Here is a 26,294-nt window from a genome sequence, read left to right as displayed (position 1 = left end):
GATCAAAAGAAGAAGAAGAGGTGTAATTACTGCAGGGTTGTAGGCCATGATATAGCTGAATGCAGGAAAAGGATTGCTTCTGAAAAGAAGAAGAAAGAAAAGGGACTTGCGGTCTCCACTGCCTGTGGCAATGATGCCACTCCTAATGAGCATGCTCATTTTGCCACGGAACAGTCTTGGAGTTTCATAGTCCAATGCCATTATGATCCTTCTGTACATGATGCAGGTGATGCTTGCATGTCAGTTTCAGCTTCCACGTGGTTCTTTGATAGTAGTGCTTCTAAGCACATCACTTCCTGCAGGACATTGTTCACTTCCCTTTCTGCTGCCCCAAAGGGGGGTTCTGTGACGTGTGCCAACAATGCATCCTATATGGTTAAGGGTGTTGGGCAGGTTGCAGTCACTTCAGTTGCGACAATGTTGTCACTCTGGAGAATGTTTTATATGTGCCAGGTATACGCAAAAATCTTATTTCCATTTCAGCTTTTGCTACTTGTGGACATAAGATTGTTTTTGATGGGCATAGGTGTGCAGTCTATGACTTGAGTCATGCCGATGCTATTGTTTTGATTGGTACTCTTCAGGGGGGCTTGTATAGCCTGGATGCATATGATAAATGCAGTGACAGTTCAGCCCATGCTGTGGATGACTTGAGTCATGCCGATGATGCCCATGCTGTGGATGCAGATGTACTCCCTGACACATATTTATGGCATGAGAGGTTTGGTCACCTCAATCTTAATGCCTTGGTACGGTTGCCACAAATGGTTGAAGATATGCCACAGATGCGCATGCCTACTAAGAAACATATCTGTGAAGCTTGCCTACTTGGCAAGATGCACCGCTTTGCTCTCCCCAAAGATGGCAGAGTTGGGGCATCTTGCAAGTTATTTCTTGTTCACAGTGATGTGTGTGGTCCCATGAAGACCGCATCTATTGGTGGCTTCTACTACTTTGTCACCTTCATTGATGACTTTACCAGGTACTCTTGGATATTTGCATTGAAGTCCAAGTCGGAGGTGTTCACATGCTTCAAGCACTTCATTGCCTTGGCTGAAAATGATGCAGGCTTGAAGATTGCCAATATGAAATCTGATAGAGGGGGGGAATACATGTCTAAAGAACTCAATGATTACTTGGCAGCCCGTGGTATTCATCATGAGTGCACAATGCCTTACACTCCTCAACAGAATGGAGTGGCTGAGCGGAAAAACAGGACCATTATGGAGATGGCTAGGTGTATGCTTAAGGGCAAGAATTTGCCTAATATGTTTTGGTTGGATGCAGTGATGTGTGGAAATTATGTCTTGAACAGATGCCCAACTAAAGCATTGAGAACAGTCACACCCTATGAGGCTTGGAAAGGTCTCAAGCCATCCATTTCCCATATGCGTACTTTCGGGTGTTTGGCCTACGCACACGTGCCTTCACAGAGACGGACAAAGTTGGATGATAAGGCTATCAAATGCATATTTTTGGGATAGAGTGCAGAGAGCAGAGGTTATAGACTTTATGAGCCCTCATCACGTAGGGTGGTTGTCAGTAGAGATGTTATCTTTGATGAGACATCCTCTATGCCTTTGTGGGATTGCAAAATGCAGTCCACACTTGGTGTCTCGGACATTTTTGACAGTCTTGTGCCATTGCTTGGTTCCGATGCCTCCGATGATGCACCACAGGGATGCACTCCTCCACATACTGCTCATTTACAGCCTATCACGCAGTCCGAACAGCCACCTGTTGTGACACAGATACCACATGTTCTTGAGGATGTTGTGGAAGAGGCAGTAGAGCAGGAATTGGCTGACATAAGACTGCCTAAAAGAGCTCCTCGTTGGTTCTTTGACACTTTGAAGGACAACAAGTTAGATGCTCCTTTGCCAGCCCGTACGAGAGCTGCAGCCAAAAGAGATTTGGCAAACTCGGTTGCTCATGCTTTGATTGCTACAGCATGTGATGAGGAGCCTGCTTGTCACAGAGATGCCTTTTCAAATAAGTTGTGGATGCAAGCCATGCAAGATGAATTGAACTCCATTCATGCCAATCAAACATGGGAGTTATGTGACTTGGCCTGCAGGTAAACATGCCGTGGGGACTAAGTGGGTTTACAAAGTGAAGAGGAAAGCTGATGGTTCAATTGACAGGTACAAAGCCCGTCTTGTGGCCAAAGGCTATGCTCAAAAAGGGGGCATTGATTATGAAGAGACCTTTGCTCCCACTTCACGTATCACCACCATTAGATGTGTTATTGCCGTGGCTGCCCACAATAATTGGGAACTGCATCAATTGGATATCAAGACAGCATTTCTCAATTGTCTATTGGCAGAGGAAGTCTATGTTGCAGAGCCTCCTGGCTTTGAGGTTGTAGGTTCTGAAAAAAAGGTATGCCGGCTTAAGAAAGCCTTGTATGGATTGAAGTAGGCACCTCGGGCTTGGTATGCCAGGATTCACACTCATTTGCTCAGCCTTGGTTTTCAGAATAGTCCCACAGAGGTGACTTTATATATCCGCAAGAGGGGGGCAGATTTGCTGATTTTGATCCTCTATGTGGATGACATGATTCTCGCTGGGCCACATCCCAAGAAAATTGCAGATTTTAAATGGGAATTACAGCACTCATTTGCTCTTACTGATCTTGGCCAGTTGCAGTACTATTTGGGCATACAATTTGCTCGGACTGAGGGGGGGGGGATTATTATGTCACAATCCAAGTATATTGGGCAGCTCTTACAGAGATTTCAGTTTGAGGACTGCAAACCCGTCTCCACCGCATTAGAGACTGGTTTTCGTTTCTCTGCTGACGATACCAGTGGACCTTGTGATGCTACCTCTTATCAACAACAGGCAGTTGGTTGTTTACTTTACTTGTGTCATACTCGGCCGGACTTGCAGTACGTGGTCTCCCAGTTCAGCAGGTTTATGCACAGTCCCACTCATCACCATTGGCATGCAGTGAAACGTGTCTTCAGGTATATCAAAGGCACACAACACTTGGGCCTTTTTTACAAGGCTGATTCCTCACTTATCATGCATGGGTTCGCTGATAGTGAGTGGACTGGTTGCTATGATACACGCAGATCCCATAGTGGCAATTGTTTCATGCTTGGCTCTTCATGGATCTCTTGGTTCAGCAAGAAGCAAGCGACAATTGCCACATCTAGTTGTGAGGCTGAGTACAGGGCAGCTTTCACAGCTACAGTAGAGTGTGTTTGGCTACGGAAACTACTTGCAGATCTTCTAGTTGGTCAAACTACTCCTACAGTCATTCATACTGACAGTCAGAGTGCGTTGGCTATTGCACGAAATCCTGTGTTTCATGCTCGCACGAAACACATTGAGGTTCATTACCACTATGTCAGAGAGCGATGGTCAGATGGTGACATTTAGTTGTCTTACATTCCCACTGAAGACAACTTGGCAGATCTCTTCACGAAGACTCTCCCGCGACCAAAGTTTGAGGCTTTTCGACAAGCTTTACACTTGGTACCATTTGTTACGTGATCTGCTACTCTGTACAGTCATAGGTTGCTATATCCATATTGGACGAATTTGTGCAACCATAACCTTTAGTCTTCAGGTATCTTGAGACGTTTCCAGGATACTTCAGCCCATACCATCAAGGGGGGTTTGTAGGCCACTCTATGGGCTATCCATAGGTGTCACTCATTCCTTGGTATGTGCCTTGTAGGCCTAGATATTATCAGTTAGGACCTATGGTACAGTTAGTACTAGTTCCAATTGGGACACCTAGTACATGTATGACACCCAGTTAGGGGTTCATCATATTAGGTGTATCAGTTGTACTTTTTATCACTTCAGCAATACATCTACAGCAGCTCGCTTCCTTCCTTGCTCTGTCTCCTGTTGCTTCCGTTGTCCACTACACCCAACAGTCACAAGAAACGTTTCGAGGTTTTTCAAGGTTTGTTTCGAAAGGTTTCGTCCCTCGGCTAAGAAACCACGAGGTTTCGAAAGATCAATAATTTCATAACCCTTTTTTTGGTGAGGCATTATGGCAATTTTTGCTTGATTAGATGCAACAAGTGGTTCAATCAAGGATACTTAAGAAATTGAAGAAGAGAAGGTAGAAATTGGGAAAGAGTTAAGGCATTGAACGATGGTGTATGAAGAAAAAGGGAAAAGCAGAGAGAAGAAGAAGAGAAAATAAGAAGAAGAGCAAGGGAGAAGAAGAGGAGAGAAGAAGAGAAAGGAAGAAGAAGAGGAGAATGGAGGAGTAGAGGTGAAAGAAGTAGCAGAAGATGGAAAAGGGAAGGATGGAGGCAGGAGAAGAAGAGGGAAGGAAGGTGATGTGGAGGATATGGAAGAAAAACAAAAATAAAAAAATCCAAAAATCAGGGAGGCAGGGCGGGGTGGCGAAACCTGAAATTCGAGCAAAACTACCGTATTGGAGAGGTTTTGAGGTTTTTAAAAATTGTTTCGAAGTTTCGAGGTTTCAAAAGCTAGAAACAGGTTTTTTTGTTCCTATGCTCTACTGCAACTCTAGTTCATCACCAACACAACTTCGCCCTAGGCAACATTGTCACCACGAAGAAGCCTTATAACTTAGCATCACACTGAGAGATTGGGACATACTCTCTCATCGTGCCATGGAGATCCAGACTGCCATCTTTCCATGGTGGTCCTAGCCCTCATTCCACCAATCACAGGGTGCAGACCACTTCTACTAACTACCTCATGTTGAAGGGTCCGCGCCACTTCCACGACCGACAGAGGCCTGGCATGAAGAACCTCTACATTGCCTATCACCTCTCATGCCGCCTGATGAAGCTGCCTACCATCAAGGCTATCCAAAGTTTCCCCACCATGTTGCTCTGCATCCGGCTGCACATTGGTCTCGAATCATCGTATCACTTAATCTCGGCCGCCAACTTCATGGTGTATCCTAGACCATCCACACCTTTCTATCCTTGTAGAGCAGCTTCATTACTGACTTGAGTGACGTGAGGACGTGGTCACCAATAGGAAGGGGGGTATGTTAACCACTCCGTAGATAAACATGGTTTCACCCGTCCGACCTACTATAAGGCGCTTTGCTATCTTATTTGTGAAAATGGACACGTATTCTTTGTAAGACGGTGCTGGAACATATAAAGCAATCTTACCTTGTGATTAATGTCAAATAGGGAAAGTGTACAAACTTCGTATACATTATTGCTTAAGACTAGTAATAGAGGCCGGACCATTTTTAAGTTTGACTGGCTAGTGTGAAAACTAGTCATTTGTATATAAGTCATTTTTGGCAATAAGCAATACACAATCATTCCCTTGCAATAGTTTACTTGTCAGTTCTCCTCTTCCCTCTTCTTGCTTGTTTGTATGCTATTGAATCTTGATTGCTTGATGGATGAATGCTAGATAGGTTTGATTGTGGGTTGTCATTTTGCATTAGCTTCCCCTTCATTCCTTGCCTTTTGTGAGAGAGAATCAACGTGAATGACTCTCTTTTTACTTCCATCTAGACATAGAGAGCTCTCCCTTCACCTCTTTGACAAAGGAGCATTCCAGTGTGACAATGGAGTGAGGACACGGTGGACAAACTAGCTCACCCACATAGGGAAGTTGCATTTGCGGCTGTAAGGCAAGATCTAATGACACATGCTTTGGCAAGGGTACGGTAAGCTCTTGACTTGACTATCTTCTCAAGCAGCAAACAAGATTTCCCTGGGAAGAATCTATTTCCAAGCTAGACTCCAAGAAGGATGTGTGTAGATAAGAACTATAATGTGAACCCTTCAAAGTTTTAATCACTTTAATAGTCGAGACATACTTGCAAGTAGATTTTTATAGAGGGAAGGTCCTTTGCAAGTCATGCTATCAAACTTTGTTATGTGTGTTTGTGAATTCAACAAAAATAAGCATTGGCCTAGAATCTAAACTTCCAAATCCTTGGTGTAGATAAACTCGATTTTTGGGATCCAATAAACTGCCAAAACGTTGGCACCAAAAATGGGTATCCTTCAAGATCTTTGATTGGCTCATACGAGCACCAATGGTTTTTTAGGCAATACATTAAAAGATCATACATAACTACGAGACAGTGGTATTTTTCTGAGGTAGTGGTTCAAGTGCAACATCCCTCCCAAATGTGTCTTGCTCCCCTCCCTTTCTTGCTGCAAAGGAGTTGATGCATGTGACGCTCTAGCCCCTGTTGGTGGCCAGTATGTTTGACATGGTTCATTGCCAAGGTTTTCCCCTTCCTTGGTCTAGGAACACTATTACCCAATCCATAAGGTAAAGGACCCATTGGACCCCAATAACTACCACACTATTACTCATATCTGAGGCCCACTAGGCCAAGGTGACCCTACACACGGCAGCTTAAGGTCTGTGTGATGTCCCAGAGGCACAGGAACGTTTTGCCACAGTCAGTGTAAATGGAGAGGTTATAGAAGGTCACATATTTGAGCCCACACAATGACTGCTTCTTTCCTCTTGAGACAGAGGACATGCCCCATCCATTGCAGGGCTACTTTGATCTTTGTAAGATGGTCCTTGTAACATGGTTTCCCGTATGATGGTTTTATTTAATTATCTAGTTTGTTTTCCTTTTTCCCATGATTCAGCTGGTTCATGGACTTGTTGTAACACTTTTGGTCTCATAGATCTTTTCTTTCTTTCTGCTCAAGCACCTCAGTTCATGGGTTGTAAGAAATATTTGCTCTTCATTTTGAGGCCTTTTGTACAGCTCAATGCTCATCTGCAACTGGACTTCTCTATGCTTTTGCATCAATTAAGACGTGACGAGGGTCTTGTTGGGCTGTTTTTGGTTATGTTTTTACTCTGTTATTGAGTGTCTCCTGAGCTTTGAGTTCCTGTTGATGTTGTATTGTGTGTGCAAGTTAATCCAGTACTCATTACCCTTTGGATAGTTAGAATTTATAGTTCTCTCTAATCTGGACAAGCTATGGTGGCAGGACTTAAATGGTGACCCTGAGCTCATTGATGACACTGAGTTTTACCAGGAGCTACTCCGTGAATTTTTAGAATCTTCAGATCCAGCTGCAATAGGTGTGCATCCTGTGAACCTTTTTTTCTAGGCAGAGTGACAAAATTTCAATGTTAGATTGAGAGTTGTATTCTTAGTATTCCAAAATTTTATGATCATTTTCACTAAGCAAGCTGAGTATGCTATCTAATGACAGTGTCTCTTAATGGTTTCCGTGTTTGTCACTCGCTAATATTTCTAAAGTATGCCTCCATTAGATATTTGTATATTGCACTCATTGTTTATCTGCTGATTGTAAAGTGAACTACATGAAACATTCTGTACTGGTACTTCAAAATTCAAACTGCAATTGGAGGATCCAACCCCCCCTCAACCCCCCCCCCCCCTCCCCGCGCCGGCGGGCGGCCACCACCCTTCCATGTTTGTTGTTAATATTTCTAAAGTATGCCTCCATTAAATAGTTGTATACTGCACTCACAGGACGAGCTCGGTTTTGAACCAAAAGAGAGTGCAGGTAGACCGGAAGAAAATCGAGGCAGTGGTGAAGTGAAGTGCACCGCGTACTGTGCGCGAAGTACGTGAGTTTGTGGGATTTACACAATTTTGCCATACATTTGTCAAAGATTTTAGCATGATAGCTGCACCACTGACCGATATCACCAAAGGGATTGAACCTTTTAGATGGACTGAAATAGAGAGCGGAGTATTTGAGAAAATGAAAGTTACCATGTGTTAAACACCAGTATTGAAACTCCCCGAATTCAACAAAGAATTTGAAATACACACGAATGTATCAGATGGGTCCCTAGGAGGAGTATTACTACACGATGGGCACCCAGTGGCATATGCATCTAGAAAATCCAGTGATGTAGAATGGCGTTGGACAATGCATGAAAAGGAAATACAGATTGTGGTTCATTGCCTTAGAAAATGGCGACATTATGTACAAGATAAACACACAAAGGTCTTTACAGACAATATATCATTGGAATATTTTCAGACACTCAGCCGAAGTTATCACCAAAGCAAGGCAGATGACAGGACTTTATAGCTGAATTTGACTTGGACATTATTCATAAGCCGGAAAAACATAACTTGATGCTTGATGCCTTCTTAAGTTGCATGCTGCAAATCAATGCAGTCAATGTCATAAACAGTGGAATGCTAGACACAATCAGGGAAGCACAAAAACATGATGTAGCAGTAGTCAGAATTACAAGAGACTCGTGGAACGGTAAATCGGAAGTGGGATTGTTTGACTTCAAAGATGGATTATTGTACGCTCATCAAAAGGTGTACGTGCCCGATGTCCACGAGTTAAAAGCCATGCTACGTCGGGAAACCCACGACTGTAAATTGGCCTGACATGGAGGTCTGAAACGATCTCTTGAGAAATTACGAAGGCACTTCTTTTGGCCTTGTATGCAGGAGGATATCATTGAATATGTTTGCACATGCCCCACTTGTCAACTCATCAAGGCACAACGATTAAAGCCAACAGGCTTATTGTAGACTATGCTTGTCCCACCCAGACTGTGGGACATTGTGAGCATGGATTTCATTATGGATCTCCCAGAATCTCATGGGTACAATACCATTTTTGTGGTGGTCGACTACTTTTTAAAGCAAGCACACTTCATTCTATCCAAACTACTCCTAACAGCCCACCAAACTGCCAAACTATATTTCAGTCAAGTATTCAAATATTATGGTTTGCCTACAACAATTGTATCAGAAAGAGACAATAGATTCATGAGTAATATGTGGAGGAAACTTTTCAAGTTGCTTGATACTCAGTTATGGATGTCTTCAGCCTATCATCCTTAGACAGAGGGCCAAACAGAAAGGATTAATCAAGGCCATAGTTGTCAGGTACGATACCGTATGATTTGTACGATACGATACCGTACGAAAGAATACGGTAGGATATAGATTTTTCTCTTATCGTACGATAAAATACGGTGTTTTAAAAAAATACTTATAAACTTAGTTATTTTCAATTTCGAGATATAGAGTATTTTAAAAAGGAGGGAAGCATCCTAGTACAAAGGAATCTTAAACAGCCATAGATTAAAAAAAAAGGATCATTACCCCTCAAAAAAAAAATTTTTGGAATAAAAAATTGGGAAAACAAAGTTGATTTTTTTCCCTTGAAAAAATCCGTGGTGTCTGTACGGTATTCCGTAAGATATGACGCCATGTTGTATGCCGTGAGGAAACAACTATGATCAAGGCATTGAAGATTACATCCGCAGTTATGTTCGGATAGATGAAAAGGATTGGACAAACTACTTAGAGGTATTAGAGTTCCATCACAACATTTCAGTTCACAGTGCTACCGGTTACACGCCCTATGAGAATTGACTTCCAGTAAGGAAGTGATTACACCATTAGCACTTGAAACAGGGGATGTCCATGCAGAGGAAGCATACGCAGATGAGGTTTTACAAAATTGGCAGAAAAGAACGCAAGTGATTACACCATTAGCACTTGAAACAGGGGATGTCCATGCAGAGGAAGCAGACGCAGATGAGGTTTTACAAAATTGTTAGAAAAGAACGCAAGTAGCCAAACAAAACTTGGAAAAGAGCAAAGTCCGATATGAGAAACATGCTAATACCAAACGCCGTCATGAAGAATTCCATGAGACGATTTAGTGCTTGTAAGTGCACAAAACATTGCATTGCCCACGAATCTTACTCCTAAATTCAATCATTTCTATGGTCTTTATTGGGTTCTCAAATCCTACAAGGGGGTGACTTACAAAATTGAACTCCCAAATAATGTGCATATTCATAATGTTTTTCATGTCAGTTTGCTCAAAAGGTTTTATCCGGATACACGTTTTGGTTGTCATGTGCGTATGCTTGGGGATGGTGCAACGCCTGCCGCTACACCCTTTGAGCCTGAACTCATTTTGAAATCGCTTTCCAAATGCAGCCAGCCTGAATTTTATGTCAAATGGATTGTACATGGGTGCCAGAAGAGGAAATGCTTCAACTGGCATGCCACCTTGTTTTACAGTTCTATGACATTCAGCCCATAGAGGATGATCTGATGCAGGATTAAATGCTTGAAAGAGGCTTCAAGCTCTTCAAAAGGGGGGTGTAAGTGAGGCTTGGGACTTCTATTTGGCCTCACATGGTGCTTTTGAGGTGAGCTTAGGTGCCCCCAAATATGTTGCGAGTAACGTGGCCTTGTCTAACCTCTCCTACCTACGTCTTGATACATGCGGTCTTGTGGGACAAGGGATCCCGTGCCACGAACACCCATAAGCCTTCTCTCATAACATTCGTGATCCCTCTTGTAATCTTGTCGCATCTTGGAATACAAGTAATCTCATTTTGTGGGTTGAAACCTCTCTTTTATGTCATACAATTTTCTGTTTTCGGCCAGGCAGCCCGTTACTTGGTCATAACTCTGGCATATGATGTTCCTATTCAATATTCTAGCGCTAGGAACGACCGGCTCGTTATCCTCTTCGAGAAGAGCTATAAAGCATCATCTGCAGCATTGAGCAAGTATTCTCTGTTTTCAGTTTTGCCTTGGATTTTCTAGTTCTGTGTGGGCAAGTCGGGGCCGGAACACGACCTATGTGCGGCTTGGGATTTCTATCCGGCCTCACATGGTGCTCTTGAGGTGAGCTTGGGTGCCCTGAATGTGTTGCATCTATATGGGAGCACCTTGAGGTAGAGTAACATGGCCTTTCTCGCACAGTTACCGTGGAACGGGGACGTTCCGGGAACGTCGGATGCTAGAACAGGAGCAGGAACGGGAAAGGGAGTGGATCGGGAACGTTGGGGAACGCCACGTCATATGACATGTCAGCAGCATATGACATAAAATGACATATGAATTCCAATGTTCATTGCGTCAAAATGTAGAGCCTTGTTCCGGCCCAAGTGGCAAGAGGGTAGTGTGGGTAGTTAGTAGCGTGGCTTGTCACCTGTGGGGCAGCCAACCGAGCAAGAGAAGGGGCCAAGGCCCAAGAGGAGGGGCCAAGAGGAGGTAGGGAGAGTGTGGGGCAGCCAAGGCTCAAGCCTCAAGGTGGAACAAAGAGTGTGGGGCAGCCAAGAGGAAGGGTGGAGTAGCAGGTGGAACGGAGAGTGTGGGGCAGCCAAGAGGAAGGGTGGAGTGGTAGGGGAGAGCAAGTTGCAACTCAGCAAAGGGGAGAGCACTCAGGCAGCAGGCTTCAGCAAATGGCAAAAAAACAGCCGCAGCAGCAACAAAACACGCCGCCGCCGTACGTTCCGGCGTTCCGCCCTACGTTCCGGCGTTCTGGGGAACGTTCCGCCACGTTCTGACTTTACTGGGCGTTCCGCGCTCCGTTTGCGCGTTCCGGGCACGCGGCATCTTCCAGACCGGCGTTCCGGCGTTCCAGGAAGGCAGAACGCCTTTCCGCGGTAACTATGCTTTCTCGACCTCTCCTACCTACGTCTTGATACATGCCGGCTTGTGGGACAAGGGATCCCGTGTCTTAAACACCCATAGGCCTTCTCTCATCACATTCGTGATCCCTCTTGTAATCTTGTTGCATTTTAGAATACAAGCAATCTTATTTGGTGGGTTGAAACCTCTCTTTTATGTGATACAGTTTTTTGTTTTTGGGAAGGCAACCCATTACCTTTTTCGTCATAACTCTCGCATCCGACGTCCGTTTTCAGTGTTCTAGCGCTAGATATGACCGGCTCGTCGTCCTCTTCAAGAAGAGCTATAGAGCATCATACGCAGCATTGAGCAAGTATTCTTTGTTTTCAGTTTTGTCTTGGATTTTCTAGTCTCGTGCGGGCAACTCGGATTCAGAAAATGTCCCGAGCTCACTTGCCCGTGACACTATGTGAGGTTTGGGATTCCTATCTGGCCTCACATGATGCTCTTGAGGTGAGCCTGGGTGCCTTGAATATGTTGCATCTATATGGGAGCACCTTGAGGTAGAGTAACATGGCCTTGCCAGATCACTCCTACCTACGTCTTGACTCTTGATACGTGCTGGCTTGTGGGACAAGGGATCCCGTGCCTCGAATATCGATAAGTCTTTTCTTATCACATTCGTGATTACTCTTGTAATCTTGTCGCATTTTGGAATACAAGCAATCTCATTTTGTGGAGTGAAACCTCTCTTTTATGTGATACAGTTTTGCAAGGCAGCTACTTATGATTTTGGTCGTAACGCTCGCATCCTTTCAGTGTTCTAGTGCTAGAAACGACTGGCTCCTTGTTCTCTTCGAGAAGAGCTATAGAGTATTAATAATATGCAACATTCAGCAAGTATTCTCTGTTTTCAGTTTTGCCTTGGATTTTCCAGTCCCGTGCGGGCAACTCAGATCTAGAACGTGTCCCTAGCTCACCGGCCTGTGACACTATGTGAGGCTTGGGATTTCTATCAAGCCTCACTTGATGTAGTTAAGGTGAGCTTGGGTGCCCCGAATATGTTGTATCTATATGGGAGCATCTTGAGGTGGAGTAACGAAAGCATTTGCCAAGGATGTTTTCATTAATCGAGAACGAAAGTTGGCTGCTCGAAGACGATCACATACCATCCTAGTCTCAACCATAAACGATACCGACTAGGGATTGGTGGATTTTACTTTGATGACTCCGCCAACACCTTACGAGAAATCAAAGTTTTTGGGTTCCGTGGGGAGTATAGTCTCAAGGGTGAAACTTAAAGGATTTGACGGAAGGGCACTACCAGAAGTGTAGCCTACGGCTTAATTTGACTCAACACGCGGAAACTTACCAGGTCATGACATAGTAAGGATTGATAGATTGAGAGCTCTTTCTTGATTCTATGGGTGGTCTTGCATGGCCGTTCTTAGTTGGTGGAGTGATTTGTCTGGTTCATTCCGTTAATGAAGGAGACCTCAGCCTACTACCTAGTTACACGAAGGATCCTCTTCGTGGCTAACTTCTTGGAGGGACTATGGCCGTCTAGGCCATGGAAGTTTGAGGCAATAGCAGGTGTGTGATGCCCTTAGATGTTCTGGGTCGCACGTGCGCTACACCGATGAATTCAATGAGTTACCACCTGGGCGGATAGGCTTGGGTTATCTTTTGAAATTTAAAGGGGGGAGTATGGTCGCAAGGCTGAAACTTAAAAGGAATTGACATAAGGACATCACTAGGAGTGGAGCCTGCGGCTTAATTTGACTCAACACGGGGAAACTTACCAGGTCATGAACTTGGTGTGCCAAGAGGAAAAACGGGTGATGGCCGACTCGCGAGGCGGCTCGTAGCCACCGACGGGGCTGAGCTTGGGGTGAGACATGATACCGATTCGGCTGTTGCTGCCGTCTCTCATCTCGGCTCGGTTCTAGAATGTTCCAGGCAAGACGACGTGGTTGGCATTGGATTGCGACGTTGGACAGTTGGGTTTAAAAGTGTGCATACACAGAGTAGCGGTGATAGCTAGTCTAAAACTGTGGAATTGACGGGTAGGCATCACTATAATGGGAAATGAAGTGTGCAAGACCGAAACTTAAAGGAATTGACGAAATGTGTGACTTGTTCGAAGAGAGTGGCTTGAACCTCTCCTCTCGGCCCGGCAACCCAAGGCAAATCTCAGCTGTCTGGACTGTTTGAACTTGAATCCTCTAGAAATGCTGGAGAATCCAAAGTCATATATTCTGAGTAGGATTACAATCCTTGCGCTTGGCAAGCATGATAGAGGGATTTTGATGCTGTTGGGGAGAACTAGTCCCACATGCGTTCCTGAATGACCCAGCTTTGTGGATTCGACATCACGCGCGCTTGCGAATGGAATGGACCGTGATGCAAAAGCGCGTGTGGTGACGTATAAGACGCTCGTACTCCCGGAAAATACCTCCCCCGCACTCACGTGAGAAGGCTCAAAAGGATCCTACGACCTTATTGTAGAGAAGGCTTTCAGCAGGATCCTACGTGTGGGCTCAAAAGGTGTTATATGCATGAGTACTTTGAACATCAATTTTGGCTTTAATACTGGGTTCCTTGCTTAGATTAGGCCTTTGTACTCTGCAGCTGATAAAGATTCCAGTACATTTTCATCAGTGAAAGGTGTTATGTTATCCCGAGGGTGTAATTGTAGAGTACGCACCTCATCGAGCTGCCTCTGTGGAGATACATTTGTTGCTGGGAACTCCTCGGGGTCGAGAGTGTTAGTGGGAAATTCAACAAGTGGTAAAGAGCAATGCAAAAATATACACTCAACCTCAGTTTTGTTAATAGGAGATTCACTAAGATAAGGATTTATAAGCTTACCAGAGAGGGAAGTAAACACGGGATATGTTACAGAGGTGGAGGACCAGAGGGTCTCTTCGTGCCCTTCCCCTGAACTGGATGAAGGTTGGGGAGGTTTAGCAGCTTTCATAAACTCTGATTTCTTCTGGGGCTCCATTTGGATATTCTATACCGGCACGATCAAAATCATAAAGTACATTAGTTAGCATAGCCTCCAGATGTTTATGTATTTTTCTGTATAGCTTTATGATACCCAAGGGGTGATATAAAGTAGACTCAGAAAGATTTAGGTATTGATAGACCTCAACCCACCCATGGCGAATCACCCATTGATAGCTATGAGGGACAACCTCGTAGTTGGCCAGTGTGGATGGCATACTATTTGGTATGAACACGTCGAGTTTGTTGACACTGTCACCCAGAATGACAGATTGTTGCAACAGCCAACACCAACTATGAAGGATAAGCTCTATGGGATGTAGAAAAAATAAAAGCTCAGCGGAGGTAGCAAGCATCACATCACCTCTTTAAGTATGCCCATTACTAAGGTAGGGTCAGTATCCCTCTTCGTTTTCTGATGTATTAGTGTTAACTCTTCTAAACTGAGGTCTTCTGTTAGGTTAATCTAATATTGAAGTAGTGAGAGTGTTAGTGTAGACAAACACAAGGTAAGGGTTTGAGGAGGGGCTCGAGGAGTCACTAGCAATGAGCCTATCTTTGAGGCACACTCGATAAGTTGTCCTAACTCGTCAGTTTGCTCACTTCTTTGAGGGCTAGCTGCTCCAATTCCTAGATCCTTCTATCTTTGGCGTGGAGGAGCGTGGAAATCACAGCCTCTCTTGCAACTTGAGCAGTTGTGAGCTATGTACCTTCTGTCTATTTCTTCTTTGGCAGTTCGGTGGGTGGTAGCTTGGGCTCGAGCTTCCTCTAGTTGCTTGAGGTGATACTGCACTAGTGATTGGGTGCTGGTGAGCTGCTGGTTGACATGTTCTAGAACTTTCGGGTGACTCTCGAACATCTGCTCCATCTCCTTGGTCTTCGCACTAATAGCCTCATTGAGCTCCCTTATCTTTTCTGCGTGTGCTTTGTTGAGTAGTTCACGTTTGGATTGTAGGCTAGTCACCTTCAGTTGAGGGGCAGCCTTCTCTTCTTTGTGCTCGCTTATTTGCGTGGTATACCCTGCTTCTTTAGCTTTGAAGGTGACATGTGCTTCCTTCAATTGTTGTTTGTGCTGCTCTCTGTCTTCCACTTCCTTCTGGAGCTAGTACCACTTTGTCACCTGCAAGCAAGGGACCCTCCTACTCCAACAATCACACCTAGCAAGATCAATTTAGTGCACGAAGGCCAGATGCACATGCCTTGGGCTCTCTTGTACATGAGTTTGGGGTTTGCCAATTTCTCCTAACTAGTAACAACGATGTGTAGGATAGGTTTTGTAGTGGAGTGGGTCTGAGGTGTTTTGGGACTTTACTCGGCTTCACACAACGAGGTTCTTATTCAAGGAGCTAGAGGCGACACATTTCCGCTCTCTTGCTCGGTTCGGTAGAGCTGCCCCCTAGCACCTTATCTCTTCTTGTTTGTCGCTGAGGCCATGAGTAGTTTTCTCTCCGCCCACGAGACGGGGCTCTAGGGAGTGCGTCTTCCCATCCGTGCGCAGGCCGAGCTAAATGATTCCCAGTACGTCGATGTCGTGGCAAGGTGTTGGAAGGTTGGCGATTTCGAGCGTGTGATCTATGGCTAGAAGGTGCCTTGGATTATCCCATAAGTGGAAGCATGCGAAGTTGAAGAGCCATATATAGGCTAGAGTGGCACCTTGTCATAATCATCTCCTCCGGCCGATGTTTTGGGAGGCAGCTCACCGGGAGATGGGAGCCCGGTGGAGGGATACTGCAGTGCCCGTTGGAGGTGTTCGTGGTGCTCGATGGTGATGCATCTCCTATGTGCATTGGTCTTCCGCTGCGCATTCTGACATGGTATGAGAGCCCGGGCGTGTGTGGTCTTGGGTGACCCCCTCGCGCCTCGGTGGCTTGCGGAGCTCGAATCGAGGGAGGGTGTTGGAGGGTTGGTGATTTCGAGCGTGTGATCTATGGCTAGAAGGTGATCTATGGCTAGAAGGTGCCTTGGATTTCGAGCGTGTGATCTATGGCTAGAAGGTGCCTTGGATTATTCCATAAGTGGAAGCATGGGAAGTTGAAGAGCCATATATAGGCTAGAGTGGCACCTTGTCATAATCATCTCCTCCGGCCGATGTTTTGGGGGCAGCTCACCGGGAGATGGGAGCCCAGTGGAGGGATGCTGCAGTGCCCGTTGGGGGTGTTTGTGGTGCTCGATGGTGATGCGTCTCCTACGTGCGTTAGTCTTCCGCTGTGCATTCTGACACAATGTACTTGTCGAGGGACGACGGGAACCTCCAAAGATTCACCGAGGCGATTGTGATCTTCTGTCGTGTTTCAAGAGCACATATCAACAGCACAAGTCGTGTGGATTTTGGATTGGCTCATTGTCCGCCCCAACTTGGCGTCCAGTTGAGGCTTTTCAGTGGGTCCTGAGGGGCACTCCAATACGTTATCTTGGATGTCAGGTTGGCATTGACATCTCTCCCAAGCAACAGCTAGCCTCTCTTCTTCTGAGCATTCGGAAGAAGTTGCTAACTGGTGTTCTGCCAGGCTTTTGTTAGCTGGCCGGGTTGTGGTGGCGAACCAGGTTCTTCTCACCACCGTGTGGCACATTACCTCGTGCTGGTCTTTTATCCTGGGCGTGTATTGGTCAGGTTCAATGTTTGATCCGCAACATTTTGTGGGCTGGTAGTGACGAGAGGCTTATGTGGGCCAAGGTGGCCTGGATAGTGATCATGCAGCCATGACATAGAGGGGGCTTGGGCATCATCGACCCCTCCATTCATAGCCGTGTCCTCTCTGGTAAGTTGATTGTTCGAGGCCTTCTTCCAAATGGTGAGCCTCGGAAGGACTTCCTCGTGGCTAGGAACTCCGCTTGCACCTCGATCTTGGGAGGCCCTTGGCCTTAGAGCATGAGATGTATTTTCACAGAGATGCGGAAACGTGGCTTTAGCTTAGCATTTGAGGACAGATTTGCAGCTTGTCTCTTGCGTGCTTGGGATCAGCTCCGGCCAGCCCTTCAGCATTTAGCTCTAGTAGCCTTCGAGGAGCATCTCCGAGAGCCTTTGATTTGGAACCCTTTGGTCCGTCTGCCTAGTGGTCACATGCTCGGGGTTCACCCACATGTATCATGGGGAGCTCTGAGCACGGGCCCTTGAAGGGCTTGGTCCTGCATAGGTGGAGAGAGAGAAGATCATTGTAACCACGTATTTGTCTCAGCAATATATTCTTGGTGTTGATCTTGTTGCAATCACTCTGTTGTCAATGGTCATCTTTTTGGCACGGTATTAGAACACAGGCTTTTATTGTGTGTTTCGCTGCAGGAGTGATGACTTGTAGATCTACATGGATGGAAGTAGGCGCTATGATGTCTACGATTGGATGGATTTTGTTCTCTCTCGATGCATTGAAAGGTCTAATTGACGCTGGTGTTTGCATTGAAGGATAGCATTTTTTCTGGAGCTCTTGGTTGTTGGTTGCATTGATGGCTGTGGTGCTCATCATGGAGGTGTGACTAAGTGCGTTTTAGAGATCGTCTCAGAGAAGTTTCTGTGTTTCTTCCGTTATGTGTTGGCAGAGCTTGTGAAGCCAAGAGGGCTTGTGTGTTTTTGGTCGCAATAAGGCCATGAAAGCTTGCAAACAAGCATTGGCAGCGTGGAGCAAGGTCCAGACCTTTGTGAGCCTTGGGTGGTAGGATCTGTGTTTTTCTTCAAGGAAGGCTTCAAGAGCTGCGTGGGCTGGTGTCCACGGTATTGACCGTGGCAGGCTACAGGGCGGCAATTGCATTTGTTGTTTCTGCTTGGTTGGTGGTCTGAGCTGGATGCATAACTATTCTTAGCATTTTAGGCCTTTGCAGTTCCGAAGGAATCCTTCTTTGAAGCATTGAGAACCATAGGAGTATATAGTGTGGACAATCATTCAATCTCTGGCGTTATGTTTGCAAGCAAAGTTTACAAGGGAAATTTCTTGTGTCTTTTTATAAAATTTGAGATGCAAAACCTGTCCAGGAACTCTACATGCTGTGAGAAAGCTGCGGAATAAGAAAAGGAAAGTTGTGGACCGCCGGGCTTCCAAAGGTCGAAAATTAAGGTAACTGTGCATGCTGTGGTTTGTCACTGTTTCAAATATAATGCAAGAGTCTCATCCAAACTTACAAATTAGGACTGTGCTCAACAAGAGAGAGAAATCACATCTGAAAATAGTGCATATTTGGAGGTGTGGCTGATGAAAAATACATGTGCTATTGTGTGTGCTTGTTATTAACTTCCACTTCATCCTGGCAGGTACAACATACATGATAAAATTGTGAACTTTATGGCTCCTGTACCCATGAGTATGCCACCTGTGGCAGAAAAGCTGTTTTCTAATGGGCTCTTTCAAGGGAGTTTCACTCATCTAACAAGTGTTTAACACATGGGTAAACGTTTTTGAATTTTAACAAATGGTGTATACACTGTTGATTAAAAGAGGCTTTTATGGTGGAGAAGGGTGTTCATTTGAGGGTTTCCCCATATAAGAGGGCAGAGGCACAGAGGTGGTGTCCCACATATGTACTAAGTGAGTCCTCCGTGGGCTCATTAGAGAATGTTTGAGGTAAACATTGAATGCAAGTTTAGGAAAAATCTCCATGAACCATCCTAAACAATATATATTGATGTGAGTACTGAGGGCAAGTTTCGTGTTTCTAATCCCTGGCTACCCCTCTTTTCTCCTTTTATTTTCCTTCCACCTTATAAATAGTAAAAAAAAAAAAGGTTAGATAATCCGAATATTGGAATGGGCTACATCAGAGATCGGTGGCGTATTCAAGATGATAAATGCGTTGCCCACGTGAGCTTCTGGAGTCTGAACCCATCAGTCCCAGTATGTTTCCCTGCACACCGACAAGGTGGAATCAAAAGTTCTCAGAATATGGCTGATGATTGAGACGAGGGGGAGGAGAGATTGGCAGCTAATTTTAAATCAACGTGACTTGTAAAGAAACAAAGCCCATTCAAGATTTAGCATGGAATCATGCAGGTTAGCGTCATGGCATAAAGAGAACAAATATAATCATGCATCATGGCATAAAGAGAACAAATAAATTAGGGGTGATGTTCTAAATCTTCTTGACACAAGTGCCTTTTTACCTGGTGGTACCACTATTCAGTGGACCAGTACATCACCCTGAAGAGTTAGATAGCTCGATTCAAACTCTCTTCTCTTCAAATACAAATGTTGGAAATCAATGCTCCACCCTTGTTATTATGATTGCATGGGCGTCGGCTAGCCGTGCGTGCCTTTTACGTTGAGAAGTGTCTTTGCGTTTGACCAACATAGATGCTCGATTTTCACACCAAGGAGGGACCATATGTGACCAATGGTTGAGAGACGACTTCTATAGGTTTGGCATCATGTCAATATGTCGTATTTTTTTACTTGGTATGAGAGCCTTGGCTCTAGACCAAGATTTCAACAAGTTGTGTGTTAGTATATTTGGAGAAATGGCTCAACCTGCAATTAATGTAGCCCCATGGGCTCAAGCACCACAATTTAGTAGTGAAGGAAAGACCGACTTCGTCAAATACACTATTTGGAAGTTTAAAATAACGGCCATCTTGTCTTTTACAAGGTTATGGGAGACACACTAACGTTGATAGGGTGTCGATATAAATTTTAGATTTGCAAAATCGTATGCGTTTTCAATAATTAGTTCAAATCAAGTTTGCATCAAAGGGTTTCGATCTCTAGTGCTATCTAAAGCAGGTCTAAAATTGATTTCATACATGTCTTTTTTTTGCTCAAGTTATAAAAAATAAGTTTTTTTAATTTTTAATTTCTTTTAAAAAAAATGTTTGAGGCTTATCTATTGCAAGGGAATGAATGTGTTTGCTTAATTTGACTTATAAAAATGACTAGTTCACACTACTATGCTACATAAAACTTAAAAATAGTCTATTGGCACTAATTCTAGTCCTAAGAAAATATGTACATGAAGTTTGTAACTTACCTATTTGGCGATATGCTCAACGTAAGGCCACTTTATAAAGTCTAGCATTGTCTTATAGAATTAGGCTATAAGATCCTTCCACATTGTACATCTAGTTTTTACAAGTATATATGCCAAGCTAGTATAATTATCCTTGTGAGAGAAAATTGCATTGCTAGAAATTTTTATCAAAAGAATTTAAATAGGGATAGTTTAAAGTTCTTGAAATTATTAAGAAAGTAGAGTAATAATTGGTTAATTAGAATAAAGTAAAAGTGAAAATTTTGCATAAGTGCACATTAGGATGCACATGTACATAATTGAACCTGAAAGCTTACCCTTAATTAGATAATGTGGAATCCTTAGGAATGAATTAATTTATGGTAAATGTGTATAAAAATTGTTGAAAATTTTAGAGATTAATCCTTGTAAATCAATGCATGTGCAAGATGTGCACATGGTATGTATATGTATATTCAGTTATCCTCTGGGACGGAGTGGACCTTGAGGTTCTTAGTCCTACTTCCACTCTTGCACTATGCATATTCTCTGATCATGTGGGAGTGGACCTTGAAGTTCTTAGTCCCGCTCCCACTCATGCATTAGACCTATGTCCAAAAATAGAGTGGTTGAATGCCTTCTTTACAAAATTTAGGGCACTGTTGATCAAGCCATTTGGTGAATCTGGCGTTTGGAGGCAACTCCTATTTTCCACGGGTTCTAGTGTTCCTCCACTCACGTCTATGTTTCATTGTCTTCAAAGTTTCTTGCTTGAGGTGGATCTCAAAGAAGTCTAGGCTTGGGGAGCACTCTTCTAAGTGTGCCCAACAGTAGTTTCATTATCTCACCAAGATCCCCCTCTCCAACATCGCTCTCCTACCTCTCTTCTTCGTTGGGGGGTGCACTACTAAGAAACCCTATGTATCACGTTTGTTCAAGGGGTATCTAAAAAACCCCTTACCTCTGAATTTTTCATGAATAAAATGACCGCCTTTTCTTAATGAACTTTTGGCTTTTTTTTTTCAAAATCGATTAAAAATACCCTTTCTATAAATGTATTTTCATAAATTTACGTTATATTTTTTAATTTAAAAAACCCTTCATTTGAATTCACGTGGTATACTTACATATTTTTAGGTGAACCCCCAAGTCTTCTTCTTATGTTCGTATGAGTCTTTATGGCAATAATAGTTGGTCCATATAATGTTAGGTATATCTATCTATAGACTCGTAGCTCTAGGCTTACATTTATAGGCTCATGTGTCTAGGCTCACGTCTTATGTTTCTAGACCCATGGGTCACATGTACAAATTCATACCTCATGTGTCTAGGCTTATGGCTCATGTCTAATGTCTCTAGGCTCTAGTCTGTTATCCTTGAGGAGGACCTGGTGCCAAAGAACCAATGGACAAGCAAAGAGAAGTTGGTCTTTGATCTTAATGTAGGTCCCAACCTATGTCAATAGATACATGTCAAGGCTCACGGCTCACGACTCTAGGTTGATGTCAGGCTCACATCTTTTTGTGTTGGATTGTGGACTCACGTTACCAACCCAAGAGTTGGTTTAGTCTAGTTTTTGCTGGTTTTGAAGATTTTCTAGACGTGATGGGGTGTGATGAATGGTCCTAATCCTAGTGAATGGTTAATATACAAGTAATTAAATTTTTTATTTCTTATTAATGGATTTTTGCATGCTTATAAGTTACCAATTTAACAATGCATGAAACTATTATGGAACTAATGTATAAACAAAATTTCTTAGTGCAACTCCAAAAGGAAACTAAGCAACAATATTCCTCTGCAACCAGATAAGAAAAAGCTATGATTTTAGAGGTTGTGGAGAAGCTCTACATCAATTCAATGGTAAAATACAATGATAAATTTTTGGCATGAAAATCCTATTAGAGAACATATGTCCTCCCACTATTTATCATTGTATGGGTTTCAAAGTCAAAGGGTAGCTTTGTAGCCGAAGTGTGTAACTATGTGTGAACACTTCTTATGAGTGTACTAGTGTGTGAATAGCCTCTTAAGCTTGTATTTGATATTGTGCAAGTGTGTAGGAGGTTTGCTTAGGGAGCTAGTCTAGGTTTGATTGAGTCAAAAGATAAAGCCTTATGTCTATAAAAAGCATGTACTTGGTGGGGGTTCAAAAGCTTCATTGAGTCATGCAATCACCTCTCTGGTACTTTATTCTCTCCATCTTCTTTCTGTCTTTCTCTTTCTCTCCATTTTCTCTCTATCTTCTCTTTCTCTTTCTCTCTCTCTCTCTTTCTCTCTACACCCCAGCAGGATGGAACTCTTCGAACCTCCATAGCTTGCATAAGCTAACCATAGGCCTATCCCACCATTAGTGAGATAGCAGAGCTTTCTGCTTTTCTTTTCACAGGCCTATCACAATTGGTATCATTGTTTGTTGTTCCAAGTACTATAATGGCTGCCCAGCCACCTATCTACGTCAGAAGAGCAACAAAACCATTGTTGCCTCCTGCCAATCTCCTCCTGTGGGATGCTTGTGGAACATTGGCCCACCTGCAGGTTCCCTAACCTCTTGCACATGTGGACAACGCCTATGAACTCATGGAAGGGTGGTAACCCTGGTGAGTGACTCTGGACTAATGGAAGGGTGGCTACCTGGTGAGTACTTTTTGGTCCTATGTGGACGATGCCTATGAACGGGCTAGTTGGATATACAAGATGTAATTTGGGAGATTTCATTCACTATGTTTGTGTACCAGCATATGTGTGTGAGTTGCACATGCATGGATGACTTGTTTTTGATGCCTGGACATTGCTTGGTATTTTGGCTTGTGAATGTCCATGAGAACCGGGGACGCTTGGACAACCCGTGGATACACGTGTGCATACCTTCAGCCCCTAGTGCTGTGTCATGTGCAAGTTGGTTTATGTTTGCAGGATGTATATGCTCATGTAATGTTTCACAATGATGGTAATCATGTATATGCTAGGAATGGTTGATGTATGTGTGCTGTTTTGGTAGTGAATTGGTTCCGTATACACGTGCCCATTTGTGACAGTGGTATCAGAGCATTGGTTTCTTTCTTTGCTTGTTGAGAAAGACAATTTTTGGGCACACGGAAAGTTTTTTGCTGAGCATACAGATTGAGCATGCAAGCAGGGTCTAGTGAGCATTCAGATGCATAGCGGTCTGCTAAATCCACATATTCTGAGCAGACCGATGTGCTTTCAGAGCTAGAGGCTCTCAAGCATCAAGTTAGACACTATCGTGAGAGAGGAGACAACTGAATTATGGACTCTCAATAATGACCCTGATGTGCAAAGGGTTTTGAATGAAAAGAAAAGAAGGGTTCAGGTGGTGACGATGCAGCCTTTGAGGCCATAGCAACAGAGATGGGATATGAAGATCCTAGAGAGCTGGCCATATCTTATTTGAAAGGCAAAAAGGATGTATTGGGTGATGCAGGTACAAAAAGGTCCCTACGTGGAAGCACATGCAGATTCTAGTACATCAGGAGATGTAGATCCTCGTCACCCGTTATGCGCCTTCACGCTGAGAGCGTTCTTCAAGTGAAGATTCTCACCACTCTAGGAGTGTGTCTCGAGAGTACGTGGGAAGAGCCACGCATGAGTCTCCTAAGCCTAGACATGAGGCTAGAGATAGGTCTTGTTCTAAAAAGAACAGCTAAGAGTTCAAGTCAGGAGAGACAAAGATGTGAAGTTTGAGAACTTCTATGGCAAGATGGATACTACGAAGGCGCTTGCTTTTGTGAGACAGTTTGAAATTTCTTTTTGCAATGAAGATTTCTTTGAGAAGTCTAAACTCAGGCATGTGGGTATGCATCTCAGAGACACAGCTAGTGATTTTTGGTGGATGGCCAAGCTTTTGGATGCAAGTGCTGCCCGCACATGGGATCACTTTAAAATTAAGTTTTATGCTCAATTCTTGCCTCCAAACTTTGCCAAGAATGTATGCAAAAAGTGGGATTGGTTGAAGCAGGATGAAGGGGAGACGGTGTAGACATATATAGCTAAGTACTGGAAGGTACTATTGAAAGTTACTCCTTTTATGTCTCTTTCTAATGGGGAGAAGAAACGGAAGTTTGAATCAGGTTTGCACCCCATCATTCAAGAGAGCTTACAGGTGTATCCAAATCAGACTCTTCAGTAGTTGATAAACTTGACACTCATAATAGCTGAAAATTTGCATATGAAATGGGTTAAAAACAAGTCAAATTCAGATTCATTTAAGGGCAAGAGATGGGCTGGTTATGACCAGAAAAAGGGTGGAGAGCCCTATAAAAGTGAGCAAAAAGATGCCTCAGATACAAAGGGAAAATCGTCTAAGAAGCCGGAGGGTAAACGCAATGATTTTGGGCTGTCTCACGACAGCAGAGGCTTGATTATGTACGTGATGGGAAATGTTTTGGTTGTGGTAGTAAGGATCACATATTTACCAAATGCCCGCAAAATCCCAAGAATGCAGATTCTCATGCAGAAAATCTCATGTGAATGTTGTGCCCGATGTGCAGGGAAACACGGGGCAATCCCCAGATCATAGAACAATATGTAAAGCATGGGGACAGTTGAGGGATCAGCTCGCACTCTTTTTATTTGATGATGCATCCACATATAATTTCATTTTGGTACAGAGATGGCTGTTGCCATAGGCTTGGATGTATCATATTTTGGGACTCAAATGAATGCAGATGCCGCCTTTGAGGGTAAAGGAGTTGATGTAATGTCGATCATCGGCAAACTCTGAATTCATATACAGGGATATCTTGATCATGAGAGTTTCTTAGTTACACCTCTCACAGGATGTGATGTTTTGCTGGGGATGCCTTGGCATGCTTGTATGGAGCCCAAGAAGGACTATAAGTCCAAGAAAATCAGCTTTGTTCATAGAGGTAGAGAGCTTGTTAATAGAAGTTCGTACTCCAGGTAGTACCATACCTATTGTAAGTCATGTTCTGGTTTCCAAAATAATGAAGAAGTCATCTTGTTCTTACTTGATTTTTGTGTACGAGAACAATCTGAACATGAGAATGTAAATGTAGATCATCTAACCCGAGAGCACATAGACTTTTTGCGTGGTTATGGTGATTGTTTTCAGGGATGCATTACTAGGAGAGTTGACACCTGAGCGTCCCGAGGATCATCGTATTGATGTGATACCTAGGAGTACTCCCCCGAATAGACCTCCTTACAGGGTGAGTGCAAGTCAACAAGAAGAGATTATGGCGTAGGTTAATGACTTGCTTGAGAAAGGGTTGATACGCTTTTCGTAGACTTACCAATGCTCCTGCCACCTTTAACTGTATGATGGATCATATCTTTAGAGCACACATAAAGTTCACAAGTACTTTCTTTGATGACATCATTGTGTTCTCTAAAGATGAAGAGCAGCATAAGGAGCATTTGGCCATAGTGTTTGAAGATCTTCGTCGCCATAAGCTCTACATTAATGGCAAGAAGAGTGAAATTTTCTTGGCTGAAATTCACTACCTTGGTCATATTGTATCTAAGGATGGAGCACGTATGGATCCCGCCAAGTTGCAGGCTATAAAAGATTGGCCCGAATTGAAGAATGTACATGAGATTAGGAGTTTTTTGGGATTATGCTCATATTATCGCCGGTTTATTAAGCTCTTCACCGATTGCTTCACCTTTGCATTATTTAACAAAGAAGAAAGCTACTTCTCATTGGGGTGACAAGCAAAGGAATGCCTTTCTTAAGTTAAAGGAAGCAATCATGACTGGACCGGTGTTGATCATTCCAGATTTTCATAAAGCCTTCTCAGTGGAATGTGATGCACGTGGGAGTTGTATTGGTGCAGTGTTGAACCAAGAAGGCCATGCAGTGGCATTTGAGAGCCGTCAGTTGCAACATGCCGAACTCCACTTGTTGCAGGTTTACGAGAAAGAGTTATTTTTTGGTAGTGATTCATGCTCTCACGATGTGGAAGCATTATCTTTGGGAGATGAATTTACCGTTAAGACTGATCATCAGAGTCTACGGTATTTTCTTACACAGACTAAGCTA

The 26,294-nt window shown here is 43.7% G+C and overlaps 1 protein-coding gene across 1 annotated transcript in view; it reads left to right on the top strand.

The window, feature by feature from the left end:
• Window positions 1–18,989, top strand: part of LOC147631663 (rRNA processing protein-like protein) — a 112,519-nt gene extending 93,530 nt beyond the window's left edge. Inside the window, exons 15-17 of the mRNA XM_086808180.1 lie at window positions 6,936–7,029; window positions 18,309–18,390; window positions 18,585–18,989. Coding sequence (XP_086664306.1) covers window positions 6,936–7,029; window positions 18,309–18,390; window positions 18,585–18,711 — 303 coding nt within the window. The 3' untranslated portion in view covers window positions 18,712–18,989. The remainder of the gene's footprint in view (window positions 1–6,935; window positions 7,030–18,308; window positions 18,391–18,584) is intronic.
• The last annotated feature ends 7,305 nt before the right edge of the window (window positions 18,990–26,294 follow it).

The sequence above is a fragment of the Cibotium barometz genome, chromosome 14, assembly GCF_041138505.1.
Source record: "Cibotium barometz isolate CiBa-2024 chromosome 14, ASM4113850v1, whole genome shotgun sequence".
NCBI classification, from domain to species: Eukaryota; Viridiplantae; Streptophyta; class Polypodiopsida; order Cyatheales; family Cibotiaceae; genus Cibotium; species Cibotium barometz.
Note: the sequence above shows the minus strand (reverse complement) of the source record. Positions and strands in the feature narration are given on the sequence as shown.